The sequence below is a fragment of the Callorhinus ursinus genome, unplaced genomic scaffold (genome assembly GCF_003265705.2).
Source record: "Callorhinus ursinus isolate GAN/ISIS: 27379988/994484 unplaced genomic scaffold, GSC_fseal_2.0 scaffold112, whole genome shotgun sequence".
Lineage (NCBI taxonomy): Eukaryota > Metazoa > Chordata > Mammalia > Carnivora > Otariidae > Callorhinus > Callorhinus ursinus.
Window position 1 is genome coordinate 119,935 of NW_027397174.1, and position 14,636 is coordinate 134,570.

At 58.0% G+C, this 14,636-nt stretch overlaps 1 protein-coding gene across 3 annotated transcripts; it reads right to left on the bottom strand.

Moving 5' to 3' along the window:
* Positions 1–1,172: 1,172 nt before the first annotated feature.
* Positions 1,173–14,587, bottom strand: G6PD (glucose-6-phosphate dehydrogenase). 3 transcript variants are annotated; one of them, XM_025862858.2, is made up of 13 exons: positions 14,433–14,587; positions 13,358–13,485; positions 6,407–6,444; positions 6,216–6,324; positions 5,252–5,469; positions 4,049–4,207; positions 3,791–3,916; positions 3,320–3,413; positions 2,807–2,993; positions 2,423–2,658; positions 2,268–2,344; positions 2,043–2,135; positions 1,173–1,942 (listed from the first exon to the last, which is right to left on the bottom strand). In XM_025862858.2, the coding sequence occupies exons 1-13, from the start codon at positions 14,476–14,478 to the stop codon at positions 1,852–1,854; spliced, it is 1,602 nt and encodes a 533-aa protein (XP_025718643.1). In that variant the 5' UTR covers positions 14,479–14,587; the 3' UTR covers positions 1,173–1,851. The 3 variants fall into 3 exon arrangements, with proteins under 3 accessions (XP_025718643.1, XP_025718641.1, XP_025718644.1); XM_025862856.2 differs by having other exon boundaries at positions 14,367–14,571; XM_025862859.2 differs by lacking the exon at positions 14,433–14,587 and adding an exon at positions 14,090–14,245.
* Between the last annotated feature and the right edge of the window lie 49 nt (positions 14,588–14,636).

Sequence of the window (14,636 nt, forward strand, 5' to 3'; positions counted from 1 at the left end):
GGACAGAGGGGCCAAGCCCTGACAACCACAGCGCCCTGGGCTAGGTCTTCACCTGGCCGGGAGCAGAGCATCCCTCCCGGTTTTCTGGGCTGCTGCTTCCCTCCATAAAACGTACCACCATCTCGTCATTTTGCCCTTTCGTTCCTGGTTCGCTGCATCTCCCAGAGCCCAGGCTGTGTCCTGGTGCTCGGCCAAGGGGAGCTGGCGGAGAGGGCAGGACGGACACTTAGGGGCTGCCGCCTTTGTGGGGAGTGTACTGGGATGAGCAGTGTCCCCCCAATCTGTGTCCACCTGGAACCTTGGAACGTGGCCTTGTTTGGAAATGGGAGTGTTTACAGAGAGAATCAAGGTAAGTTAGACTGAGGTCATGGAATGGAGTGGGCTCCTAATCTGACTGGCGTCCTCCTAAGAAACGAAACGAGGAGGAGACATGCACACACAGACACAAGGCAGTGCGTAGAGACAGGGGGCAGACACTGGGGTGGTGCGGCTACCAGCCAAGGAAGGCCAAGGACGCCGGCCGCACCAGCAGCTGGAAGGGGCACGGAAGGGCCCTCGAGCCTTCGGAGGGAGCGCCGCCCTGCCGACACCAGGATTCCTGCCTTCCGGCCTCGCGAGCTGTGGGAGGATGGATGTCCGCTGTCCTCCCCCTCCCCGGCTGTGGGGCCTTGTCGCAGCCACAGCCCCACCCCGGCATCCGGGGTCAGTCACAAAAGCCCACTGCCTCTCCTTCCTAAGTACTTCTGGCGTGTGAACGGCCCTCAGTGATTCTGTGACGTGACCTCACTGTGGCAGGGACAGGGTCAGGGCGGAGGCAGCCCAGGTGGGCAGCAAGTGCAGTGGAAGCATTCGCTGGAAGGTGAAAATGAATGTGACCCAATCTCGTACCCCTTCGCGGTCTGGTGATGAAATTCCATGGAGTGGGGCAGAGTGAAGAGCACAGGTGTGTGTGTGTGTGTGGGGGGGGCTCTCAGGAGGCAGCTGGGCTCAGTCATGACTACACGTGGGGTCAGGGGTGAACAAGGCCCAGACTGCCAAGCCCACGCTGGGGAGGGACGTGGATGACAAGAACCGGGTGAGGGATGGGTTCACTGGCCAGGCCGGCCCGAGGCGCAGGTGCCCTCCTCCACAGGTACAGGTGGCAGGAAGGAAACAAGCAGGGAGCAGGCGGGTGTGTTTGTGGATTTAATGGCAGGGGCTGAGATGGGGTGCGCCACTGGCTATTTCTGCTTTTCCAGTGGCAAGGGGGCCCCCTGTAGGTGCACTGAAGTGGGTGGGCCATGGAGTGCAGAACTGGGGTAGTGGGGAGAGCTGGGGGGGGGCAGAGGGGCATTCAGGGGGCCCAAGACACCGGGGACTGCTGGGCAGCAGGGAGGTCCCTTCCAGCAGGTGACCAGGAATGTCGAGTGGCACTGAGACTGGTGTGAAAACATTTGACCCCTTCCCGCCAGTTCCAAGGACCTTGCTCATAGCCAGCAGGAGTGTGGGGTGGCCACTGGCCCACGGATGCCCGCCCACTGTCCCCTCCGTCATCCCTCACTCCTGTCCTAGGTGGAGGAGCCCAGGACAGGTGGAAAAGCCACTCTGCTTCCTTCTGCTGGGGCTCAGTCCAGTGGACAGAAGCTGGCTCAGGAAGGGTCAGTGGCAGCTAGAGATGGTCACAGCGCGAGTCTCGAGTGCTTGGTGGTTGCGGAATGTAGCTAGGCCCAGGGTGGCTGGGGGCCAGGAATGTGAGGCTAAGGCCTATGGTCCTGAAGCCCTCCCGATGTGAGGCTGGGGGGGGCAGGGAGGGGGGAAGGACGAAGACAGACGGGGCCAAGGTGGGTGGGGTGGGGACCTGGGGCTCAGGGCTCAGAGCTTGTGGGGATTCACCCACTTGTAGGTGCCCTCGTACTGGAAGCCCACTCTCTTCATCAGCTCATCTGCCTCCGCGGGGCCTCGGCTGGGAGAGTGACAGGCAGAGGGGAGATGTGAGGGAGCCCCTGGGCTCCTGTGCCCCAACCCCCCCAGTCCCATCCTTCCCTCCCTGCCCGGCCCCTCACCTGCCATAAACATAAGGGATGGGCTGGAGCTTCTCGCGCTCAATCTTGTGCAACAAGGGCGTAAAGATCCGCCAGGCTTCCCGGAGCTCGTCACTGAGGGGGCACAGTATGGCTTTGGGGGGTGTTCGTGGGGGCGGGGAGGGGGTTAGGGAGGGAGAAGGCTGCCGCATCACCTGGAGCCCAGCTCAGCCCCAGCACACACACGGGGCACAGGGGACCCCTCACCTGCGCACAAAGTGCATCTGGTTCCCACAGAAGACATCCAGGATGAGGCGCTCGTAGGCATCGGGGAGCTTCACGTTCTACAAGGAGGGTCCCTGCTGAAGCTGCCTGTCCACGCAGAGCCCCCCGGCCACCCCTACCCTGGGCCAAGTGTCCACCTTGTATCTGTTGCCGTAGGTCAGGTCCAGCTCGGACTCCTCAGGGTTGAAGAACATGCCGGGCTTCTTGGTCATCATCTTGGTGTACACGGCCTCGTTGGGCTGCACGCGGATCACCAGCTCATTGCGCTTGCACTGCTGCTGGAAGATGTCGCCAGCCACGTCGCGGAACTGCAGACGCACCTCAGCCTTGCGCTCGTTCAGCGCTTTGCCACAGCGCAGGATGAACGGCACCCCTGGTCAGGGCACAGCCGGATTCAGGACCCACCCTGCCGGCGGCCCAGGCGTGAGGGCACGGGACAGGGTGCGTGCGTGGGGCCGGGGGGGGGGGGGCTCCCCAGGGCTACGGCGGCCCCGCCTACCAGGCCCGGAGGCGTCACCTACCGTCCCACCTCTCGTTTTCCACATAAAGGACGACGGCGGCAAAGGTCGCAGTGGTGGACCCGCGGGGCACTGTGGGGTCATCCAAGTACCCTTTGGTGGACTCCCCCTCTCCGTTGGGGTTCCCGACATACTGGCCCAGGACCACGTTGTCTGCTTGCACCTCTGAGATACACTTTAACACCTTGACCTGGAAGAGAGCCAGCAAAGAGAGGCTCCTTGGGTAAGGGGATGGAGCAGCCGTGTGGGGGGCAGAGGGCAGTAGGCCCGAGGAAACCAGGGGACCTAGCAGGGTGGGCTTCCCGGCGGAGTGGTGCACAGGCAGGAGGATGGGCACCATCAGCTTGGCTCACCCTGCTGAGGCCATGGCCGTGGCGCTCCTACCCAAGGGCTCCCTGGGACCACCTGGACCCGCCCCCATCTTCTTCTGAAGGAGAGGCGATGGGTCTGCCCGGGGAACCCGACAGTCACTGCCAGTCCTGGCAAAAGGGACCAGGAGGGGGCACCTCCACCCACCTTCTCATCACGGACGTCATCCGAGTCCGTGGAGGCAGGCTTCTCCATGGCCACCAGACATAGCATCTGCAGGAGGTGGTTCTGCATCACGTCCCTGCAGAGAGAGAAGCAAGTGGAACTTGGCTCGGGGGCATTTGAGCGGGGAGGAAGGAGCAAGGAGGGGGCTCACCTCCACCCCCTCCCTGTCAGCCAGGTTCCGGGGACTCAGCACCTCAAGTAGGGCTTTCTAGCAACAAGCTATGACACTTGCTTCCTGAGCTCACATCTACCCTTGAGGTCCCCTTAGGCAAGGGAAGAGACAGTGACCCCTCCCTTCACAGCCACCACTGACCACTCAAGACACCCACTTGTGAATCTGAATTTTGGGGTGGGAGGAGGAGCTCCCCAGAACAGGGAGGGGTGACCCTGCAGAATGGCAGGATCGCACCCCTTGCCTGTGCTGACCTCCCAGGAAAGGGAACAGGCTCTCACCGGATGATCCCAAATTCATCAAAGTAGCCCCCACGGCCCTCAGTGCCAAAGGGCTCCTTGAAAGTGAGGATGATGCAGGCAATGTTGTCCCGGTTCCAGATGGGGCCAAAGATCCTGTTGGCAAACCTGCGGAAGGGGCAGCGTGGAGGGTGCTGCTGTATCCTTGGGGGCAACAGCAGGGTGGGCTGGGCCCCATGAGCGCCCACCCCGGACCCAGTCCCCCTCCACCCTGTCGCCCAGGCCTGGCCCTGGCCACACCTCAGCACCATGAGGTTCTGGACCATCTCCTTGCCCAGGTAGTGGTCGATGCGGTAGATCTGGTCCTCACGGAACAAGGAGGAGATGTGGTTGGACAGCCTGTCGGAGCTCTGCAGGTCCCTCCCGAAGGGCTTCTCCACAATGACACGGTTCCAGCCTCTGTGGGAGCCCAGAGCTGTGTCACCCCATACCCTCCCCGGGCAGCAGGGGCCAGAACCTCACCTTCCCCCAGGTCGCACTCCCTGGGAAGAGGCAGAGCCTTCCCTCCCCGTGTCTGCACTTAGGTGACTGGCAAAGCTCTGCTGGTTGGGCCCCTCTGCCCCACCTTTGGCAGATTCCCCAGACCCCAGGACACCTCCTGTGCCCCCCAGCCCTCAATGCCACACTGAGAACTTCCTCAGAAGCCTTCCTGCCCGACCCGCTGGTCACGAGGATGAGCGGTCCCACTCCCTCTCAGGCCCACACTGGGTCTTCCAGTAGGTCAGGGTGGCCTGGGAGCAGGTGGGGGAGCCGGGGGAGGGGATGCAAGGGCACAGCTGCCTCTGCGGACTTAAAATGGCCAAACGTCCCTTTCTTTGCTATTCCCCGTGAACAGTTAACGGGGCACTTTGCGTTCAAAACCAGAACAAAGTGAAACAGATGACTGTGTCTTTGAGAGAAAGACGGACTGGCAGCACCAGCGCTCAAGAAGCAGCAAAATTCTTGTGGGGCAGTACCGCCACCTTGTGGGCATGAAGGGGACCTGGGGAAGCACCGAAAAACCAGAGAATAAGCGACCGGCAGCAGGAGTTTCATGGAGCGACACTGCCACCTTGTGGGCATGAAGGGGACCTGGGGAAGCACCGAAAAACCAGAGAATAAGCGACCAGCAGCAGGAGTTTCATGGAGCGACACTGCCACCTTGTGGAACTCGCAGGAACAGCGGCCAGGGAATGTTGGATTTCTAGCAAGGAGGGTCATCAGGAAGATTTCCAAGGTACGTAAGTGCGGTAGCATTCTTGGTAAATGCTATTAGAAAGCCCCTGTATTCATACCCTGTTCTCTTCTTTGGAGAGCTAACTCATGCAGAGAACAAACAGGGGTCACCATCTTTTTCAGACTTGGTAGACTGGTTTGCCCCAGGGACTCTGGACAACTGCCAAAGCTGGCCAGACCAGGACAGGGCACACCTAGGAAGCAGGAAGGGCAAAAGACAAGCCTTACGTCTGGCTCATGCAGGTCTCGTGGATTTTCTTGGTGACTGCCTCGTAGACTGTGGGGGGCAAGGCCAGGTAAAAGAGGCGGTTGGCCTGTGGCCCCTGGTGGAGGGCATTCATGTGGCTGTTGAGGCGCTCGTAGGAGGCCGTGTCGTCATACTGGCCAGCCACATAGGAGTTGCGGGCAAAGAACTCCTCCAGCTTGGGCTTCTCCTCTGGTGTGGCCTGAGAAAGATGGATACAGGGACACTGGCCCCTCCCTGACCCTCCCTCTCTCATAGCCCATAGCCCCAGCGGGCTCTGTCAGAAGTCAGTCACCCTAACTCCACACTGGGTTCATACCCATCTCGTCAGCTATGCCCACCTACAGGGGGAGGCCGAGGCAGCACGACACTGCAGGGAACAGTGCCCGGCAGTCCCAGGCTGGGCCCACGGTCTGCAGTCACCCCCGGGGGCCTCGGGCCCTGACACAGAAGTTACATTTCAGGAAGCTGTGACCTGGCAGAGCTCTCTCCGAAGTCAGGACACCAAACTCTGGTGTGCTGGGAAGAGGCAGATGTGTAAGATTTTTGTGCTGAAGACATTGTTTCAGCTCCTGGCCGGGACGGTGGGGGTGGCAGTGGCGTGGGAGGCACAGCAGGGAGGACCCGGTGTGTCCAGGTCAGACGGGAGCTGGAAACAGGGGTCTCAGGCCGGAAGGGTCCCTGCACCTTGCCCTACGCTACTCCTGTCATCCAAGAAGCGGCAAGAGCAGGCGACTGCTCTGGGGAAGGCAATGGGGAGAAGTGCTAGGGCAGGAGAGGCTCCAAGCAGTCTTCCTAACGTGGCCCTGCCCGTCCGCCATGGCCGGGGAGAAGGGGGCCTGTCCCAGGGAAGAAGAAGCAGAGAGCAGAAGTGGGAGGAGGGAAGGGCCTCCTTGGGTGGGATGGAAGGGGGGCTGTCCCTCCTGGAGACCCCTGGAAGCCACTCACTTTGAAGAAGGGCTCGCTCTGTTTCCGGATGTCGGCCACTGTGAGGCGGGAGCGGGCGTAGCCCACGATGAAGGTGTCTTCGGGCAGAAGGCCATCCCGGAACAGCCACCTGAGGGCACGCCATGGCTGTGGCCGGGATGGGGGGGGCAGGGAGCACTGGGGACAGTGGGACGGTGGGAGGACACGCTTACCAGATGGTGGGGTAGATCTTCTTTTTGGCCAGGTCGCCCTGTAGCGGAGGGAACAGGCATGGTTAGGAGACGCTGGGGGCATGACCTAGATGGTCTCCTCCCTTTCAACCTGGGCACCCGCTCAAGGTCACCGTTCAGCGGCAAGCATATCCGTCTCAAATGGGAGACTGTGCTAGCCCTTTACCCTGACCCTGAGCTGCCAGTAGGCACCCCGACCAAGCTGCCTGCCCTGCAATCACACAGACCACAGCCTCTGGTCACAGTGCAAGCAAGCGGAGCCACACCCAGGCCAAACAGCCTGCTGCTGAACAGCCTACAAGCTAAAGAAGAAAACCTGAAAACTCTAGAACCAAATGGCAACAAAAGTAGCAGATAGCAAAACCTATGGGACGTGGCCTGAGATGCTGCCTTTAGCTCGGGACTAATGAGCTCAGGGCCTGATTTAAGAAGTCAGACAAAACAGTAAAATTGTAAAGCCAAACAAATTACAGGGCAGAAAATAATGAAAAATAAAAATTAATAAAATAGAAAATAAACCAAAAGAAAATATCAAGAAAGCCAAAAGCTCGTATTTGAAAAGCACTAATAAAAACAGACAACCCTCTGGCAAGACTACTTTTTTATTTTTTATTTATTTTATTTTATTTTTTTTTAAAGATTTTATTTATTTATTCATGAGAGATAGAGAGAGAGAGAGAGAGAGAGAGAGAGAGAGAGAGAAGCAGAGGGAGAAGCAGGCTCCCAAGGAGCAGGGAGCCTGATGTGGGACTCGATCCCAGGACCCTGGGATCATGACCTGAGCTGAAGGCAGACGCTTAACCATCTGAGCCACCCAGGCGCCCAAGACTACTTTTTTAAAAGGCACCAAGAATTAGGAGTGCGGGGCGCCTGGGTGGCTCAGTCGTTGAGCGTCTGCCTTTGGCTCGGGTCAGGATTCCGGGGGTCCTGGGATCGAGCCCCGCATCGGGCTCCCTGCTCAGCGGGAAGCCTGCTTCTCCCTCTCCCACTCCCCCTGCTTGTGTTCCCTCTCTTGCTGTCTCTCTCTGTCAAATAAATGAAATCTTAAATAAAAAAAAGAATTAGGAGTGCAACAGGACAAGAGTACAATCAGGAAAACACGGAAGGGGATTTTATGAACAACCTTATGCCATGTCTGACAACTTAGATGAAATGGACAAATTTCTATAAAAATCCAGTCTACCAAAACAGAGACAGGAACCTGAGTGGGGAGCGGTCATTAAGGAAACTGGATCGTGGCCACAAACTTTTCCACCAAGGCATCTCCAACACTGACCCTGGCATAGAACTTCACTGGTGGATTCTACCAAAATGCCAGAAACAGGAAAGTCCCTTCTGAGGCAGATTCTGCCTATAATCCAGAATATATAACCTACTCCTACACCAAAATAAGGAAACAATCCAATGGAAAAGTGACCAGATACTTCACGAGGAAGAGAAATGAAGAGCTAACAAACACATGAGAAAGTGCTCAAGATCACCGGTTGTCAGGAAAACGCAAATGAAGCCACTAGATGCTGTTTCATGTCCATTAGAACGGCTGTAATCCAGAAGACTGACAACACCAAGCATTAGAGAGGATGTTCACAGCAGCCTCAACTCACAGCTGCCCTGCGCTGGAGACAACCCAGATGCTCAATCACCAGGTAGATGGACAAGCTGAGAATGAAGTTCTAGGATAGGCAAAACTAATCATTTGTGGTAGAAATTACATCGCTGGTTGTTTGGGGCGGATTGACCGGGATGGCCATCTAAGAACTTTCTGGAGAGATGGCAAGAAAGGCCCTCTATTGTTTTGTTTGTTTTTACTTATTTATTTGAGAGAGACAGAGAGAGAGCGAGAGAGAGAGCACAAAAATGGAGGGGGGGCAAAGGGAGGAGGAGGAGGAGGAGAATCTCCAGCAGACTCCCTGCTGAGCATGACGCCCAACTTGTGGCTCGATCCAGGGCCCCGAGATCACGACCTGAGCCGAAATCAAGAGTCGGATGCTCAACTGACTGAGCCGTCCAGGCGCCCATCACACTACTGTGTAGACTTTGTGGATATGCGAAATTTTCCACAATAAAAAGGTGTGAACACATGGCAACTTCAAGCAACAATATGGCAGATCCCAGGAAATTCCACAGAGGACTCCCTAGAAAGAGTCACAGAGTTCCTTCTCCCCAGGCTCCCGTTCGGTCACTGCAGCCATCCCAATATGCTTTAACTTTGTGACCTGACAAAGGAATTGTCTACTCCAGGTGGAAGAGGAAGGGGCAAGAATGGCCACAGGCTCCTGAAGAACAGAAGAGCAGAGCACCCTTTCATCTGCCTACCCTGTAATTAGAGCATGGGATGGGCCTGGGCTGTGAACCCACGCTCCACCGAGCATTGCCGATCAGTGGGGAGAGAGTAAGGCAAGCTGGGGTGCACTGGACTTGCCGTAGTCAGAAAAACGAACTCCAGGACTAAGGACCTGAATGTTCAATGCAAAATTACCTTTTAGTAGCCACGTAACCATTGGATAAGCTCATTTCTATGAACTTATGAACCCACAAAATGGAAGCCACATGGTCAGAACCAAAGTAATGCCAACCTGGTTCAATCCCCACCAGGGATAAGTGGTTAGGAAGGCACCCAGGGGGCTCTGGGGTGGGAAATCCCTCCTCTGGGTGGGGGCGGGTGCAGGCTCAGGGGCGCCTTGTGCCTCCAACGTTCGAGTTTCCTCCTGTCCTTTGCTCCACCTCAAGTCTCCTGGGGTGACCTGATGTCCCCCCGGGGCTTTAGGTGAGGACCTGCATGTGGACCCCTCCACGCGTGTATCCCTGCCCAGACTTTAGTGAGCACTGAACCCACATAGTCAAATGTCTACTGGTCATCTCCAGGCTCCACTGGAACCCCAAACTCCCAAACCGGGTGTTTCCTGAAGCAGGGTGCCCTGTGTTGGTGCCCCTGCTCACACCTGCTAACTGTTCACCACTGATCTCCCGAGCAATGTGGAGTGGGTCCCTGTTGTAATGGCCACCTTCACGATGGCTGCTGTCACTGGTCCTTCATGGTCTGACTCCAGCCGCCAGCCCGGGAAGCTAGCTCCCTGCCCATGTCCCTCATTGCCCAGGGGCCCCCACTAGGGCACCCTCACAGCGAATCGGCAGTGGCCGCCTCTGGCTTCTCCCATCGGCGGGACCAGAGGCACACTCTGCTCAGGTCACCTCAGCCCTGCATGCTCCGGGAGAAACAATCAGCAGCACGGCCCGCAAACACCTCCCAACCTTCCTTGTGGCAGGTGATGTTTGCTTATGATCAAATTCCAGCGGGCTGAGAGGAATTGGGATAGGCTGCGGGCAGCGGACTGGTAGCGGGGGACTAGTCTCCTGTCTGCTGAGTCACAGTGCCCAACACCCCAAGCTCTTTGTTCCTGCGGCTCCCCTTGGGATTAACTACTGACTGAACCTGCTCGCCTTGTTCAGCTCAGCCCCAGCAGCCAGAGGCCTGCCGGGCTCCAAGTCGGGGTCCTGCTCCTCCTCACGGGAAGTGCGGTGGCTGGCCCTCCCCGCCAGCCCCAACCAGACGCCTCTGCAAGACTGAAGACGGGAAGACCTCGACCAAACCTCGGTACACTGTGTGTGGGGGTCGGGGAGATAACAGGGTCTCTTGGTGAAATGCGCCTCAGAGGCCTCCTGTCTTTCCCAACCCCCGTCATTTCTGTCTGAGGACCACAGTGGGGAAAGAGCTGCCCGGGGACATGTGGTGACTTTAGCAGGAGCAGTAGGACCTCATTAACATCTCCAGCTACCAATATGTGTCCCAGCTGGGGCAAAGGGACTTGGGCCACTGCTTGCCTGTTGCCACCTAGGTTGGACCTCAGCTTCTGGTTTTAAAAGCCCAAACCACCGCTGACATCTCTGTTTGAGGATTTGAGGGCGGAGGGCGCAGCACAGAGCTTCAGAGGCTGGCCGCCAGCTGGAGGCATGGGAGGGGTGGGCCATCCCCGGCCCCCGAGGGTCACCCGGGTCAAGGATCTGCCTGGCCTCATGGGGTGGAGTCTGGGCCCTGGCTGGGGCCCAGCTGGCTCCTGGAACCGGGGAGAGAGAACCTGGGGGCTGTTGAGGTAGGCTCCCTCCTCCACCCTGGGGCTCATGAATCATCAGGCCTTTGGGGAAGTGCCAAGGTCATCATGACACAGCAAGAATCTTATCGACCCAAGGGGGAAAAGCAGCCCAGAAATGTCCCCAAAAGAGAGGGGGGCCAGGATTACCAGGTCACCCCTTGCCTAGGCGCATATTGGGATGAGGCCTGAACACCCATCAGGTCCATGGTCCTTACGGTCCAGGTGGGGAGACTGAGGTCCAGAGAGGTGAGGGGCTTGCTGAGAGCCCTGCAGCGAGCCAATCCTGCCCACGCAGACTCCCTGTCCTGTTCTCTCCCTGCTCCTCCATTCCGTTCTCCATCCCCTGTCGGGGAGAGTCCTCTAGCCTGTCTGAGGTCCTATCAGATGGGGGAGGACATGATTTGCCAGGCCCAAGGTTCCCCTCTCCCCAACACTGGTCTCTAAGGAGAAACTGGCTTCTTTCATTCCAGAGCTTTCCAGACAGGGAGAGTAGGTATCTCCACGCCCTTCCTGGCTGGGGGTGGGAGTTCTGAGAAGGGGGTAAGTGGCCACATGGGAGGAACAAAGAGCAGCTCAAAGCCTATTGGGTAACTGTGAGCCAGCATCAGGATGCCTCAGGAAGGAAGCTGGGTGTGAGAGCAAGGCTTGGGTAAGCAGGTGAGGAAGGAGGAAGGGGTAGGGGACAGCCATGTGGGCCCAGCCTGCCCTGGGGCATCCGCCACTGGGGGCTCTGCGTGTGCTCTTCTCTTTGCATGGAACTTTCCCTGAACCGGGCTCTGCAGATCTCATGCTGCAAGCCCTCTGCCTGGGACTTGTGTGCTGGAGGTGGCTGGGGACACAAGGGCCCATTTGTGTTTTCGGTCACATGTGCCACTAGGAGCTCTGATTGGGCTACTAACTCCCCTTGGGTCCCTTCCCCCCAGCACAGAGATCACACAGGGAAGGCAGGGCCGGTGCTCACTATACGGTAGAGGAGGCACTTGATCACTTTGTTGGGTGAATGAGCAGTGAACTTGCTGGTTTCCCAGAAGAGCAGGTTCTGGGAGAGTGGGAGCTGTTCTAGATGCTGCCTGAGCATGGGAGGCCCACCCACCTGGCTCCAGTCCCCTTGAGCCAACAACTCAGGACAAGGGGTTCCTCTCCCACCCCACTCTGCTGTAGTAGCACTTCCCATTTCTGCTCTGGAAGCGTCTGGTTGTCACTCTCGGAGCAGAGGAGAGCAAAGGGGAACCCTACCAATTGCAAAGAAAAGTTGCTCAACCCCAAGCTGGCCACAGGCGAAGGCAGTGAGCTAGTCACAGAATCAGCTCAGCCCGAGGTCCCTTGACATTTGTTTCAAAAGCCCTCATTTGCTCCGCAGAAACACTTGAAGTGCAGAGAAGAAAAGACACCTGCCAGTCATACAGCAAGCTTGGGTGCTCTCAACAAAGCATCTAAGAGTTGAGAGCCTGGAGTCCTAAGCCATTTCTTATGGCCTGGGATCCTCTGGTGGAGCTTCCTATGACAGCCCGGTATGGGGGTGGGGCAAGGAGGAGGAATAATCCTGAGTAACTTTCTCCTCCAACCAGTTTCCTGGACCAAGGGCCTAATGGTCAGAGTCCTAGGTGTGAGAGTTTGTGGCCAACACAGGTTTGCCTCCTCTAAGGAGAACATGCTGGGGCCAGGGTAGAGGCTAAGCCTGCTCCCCCCCAACCCATGTCCCTGGGTCCCCCCACCCTAGGAGTTACGGAGTCAGACGACAGTGCTTGGGGTAGCCCACCTTCCTTCCCTCCCTCCATCCCTCTGGCAGAGCCCTACCTCCACCCCCAGCACTGCTGAGTTCTGATCAGAATCACAAAAGCTGGCGGGGAGCAGGCTCTGCAAAGGGCAGTGGCACCTTATGATACATGAACAAAGAAACAAGTTCTGCCAGAGCTAAGGAGACCTTGACATGGAAGGGCACAGAGAGACAATGCCTACCCTGTCAAGAGCTAGCTAGTTTGGGTGGGATTCTTTCGTAAGATTATACAACAAGTTACTGGCAGAAATGGTCACAGGATGGTTAGCAGGTTCTTCGTCATGCCTAAGGTGAAAACGAAGAGAGATCGCTTTTACTTGGAGACAAAACCCCGGCAGCTCATCTTGCCACCCAGCAGATCTTGTTTCTACGTGGCACACCGGCACGGTGCTTTAGTCTGGGGGTCATGGCTCCACTAAGACCCAACCTCCCTCTCCTGTCCCCCCTCCATCATGTACGGTCCATGGGCTATACCTCTGCCTTTGGTTCTACCCTTTTGATCTTCTAGAACAAAATGGCAGTTCCACAGGCTAAACAACGGGGTGGGGAGAGACAGGTCATAGCTCCTCAGCAGGCCTTGGAAACTGGGGTAATGACATGGTGTTCAAAGGAAGGTCAAGTGTTTGTTCCCAGGGAACTTGCGGTAGAGACAGACAAGGTGGAGTTCAGGCCTCAGATCCTGCCTTTGGAACTGACGGTGAGACATCTACCAAGTCACAAACAGGTTTGAAAAAAGATACAGCATGAATAGCCTGCCCTGCAGTTTTCCCTGTGGAGAAGAAGTCCAACGAGACAGTTTTTCAGGTCCTCCCAGTTCCAGGACACGGGTCTACGGTCAATGGCCTCGCACAGATATCAGAACAGCCTGGCAGTGCATCTATGCTGGGTGGTACTGGGATGAGAGTGGCGCACAGGCAGGACCAAGAGAGAGAGCCCAACTGAGCAGAACCCCTGGGGCCCCAAGACAATCAGCTGGGAAAGCCCAGGCACCCAGCAGGAAGGGACCTGAGGCAATGTCACACTCTACGCTTGGTTTTTAAGGTGTGGGGTCTGGGGGAGACTCACCGATGCACCCATGATGATGAAGATATGTGTATCAGATTGATGGAAGGCATTGCCCTGATACAGCTCTTCCCGCAGGATTCCGCACACCTGGGTCCGGCTCAGGGCCACCTGTTCTGCCATGATGCTCTCTGGTTAAAGAAAGGCTCGTTGACAAAGCAGAAGAACAGAAGAGCATAGGGAAGTTGGCCACTTTCTGGAGGGGGTCCTTTGGGGTCTCACCCCATGACGCCTGATTATTGAAACCACTCACTGAATGGCTGGGGGCTTAGAAAACTGCAGGCTCTGGGCTCCCACCATACTCTCCAGGCGGCTTTATTTCACGGCGTACTTTACAGAATTACTCAAAGCACTAGTGGATTCCAGCTAGGAATCCTCAACGCTCCAGCCTCAACTCTGCGGGACCAAGTAAAGCTGCTGGAGCGTTGCACAAGTTGCCCAGGACCATCTCACCCCGGACTCAAGCGAAAACTCCACAATGAGCTGGAGCATGTTAGACTGTACCGATGACGGAGTGCAGCTCCAGCACTCCTCCTGCCCAGCCGGGAGACGCCGGCGGGTCGCCACCCCTCTCAGGGTCCCAGTCTCCTCAGGGGTCCAATGGAGGGATGCAGGGGACATTGGGGATCGGTTAAACCCACTCGATTTTGCCCCGCTCCCAAGCATGGCAAATCAAAGGGCCTCGCGGCAGAACACGTTCCTCCGCTGGCGTGGCGCCTATAGCCACTACGTTACCTGCGCCTCGCCGCCGTCGAACGCCGCGCTCAAACCCTCAGAATTCCCGGCCGTTTCCGGGGGCTGCGCCCAGCCGGCTCATTTAACCAGCGGGGGCGGGCGCCTGGGCTGAGCTGACCGGCCTCAGGCGAGGCGCGTGGGCGGGCCCGCAGTGGGCCCCTCCCCCCGTGGGCGGGGCGGAGCCAGGGCGCGAGAGGTGCGCGCGCATCCCGCGCTGGGCCCCCGCCCTCCAGCCGCGTAAGGCTCCCACCCTTGGCCCGCCCCGCCCCTTGGGCACCTGCGCGGGCAGCCAGGCTGCCGGGCGCCTTCTCTCCCCACCGCCGCTGTGCTGCGTCCTCGGTACCTCGCGAGTCCGCGTACAGCTTTGCACCGTTCGCCCGCGTACCCATCGCTGGCTCGGTCCAACCCTACAGTCCAGTTTTCTCGCCCGTCCCGGGCGGCCGCGCGCCCTCGCGGAGGGCTCCACTTCCGCCGGCAGTGTGGCCACGCCTCCTCGACCCTGTTCCTGGGCGGGGCCTTCTGCAGCCCAGTAGGGCTCCCTATTAGC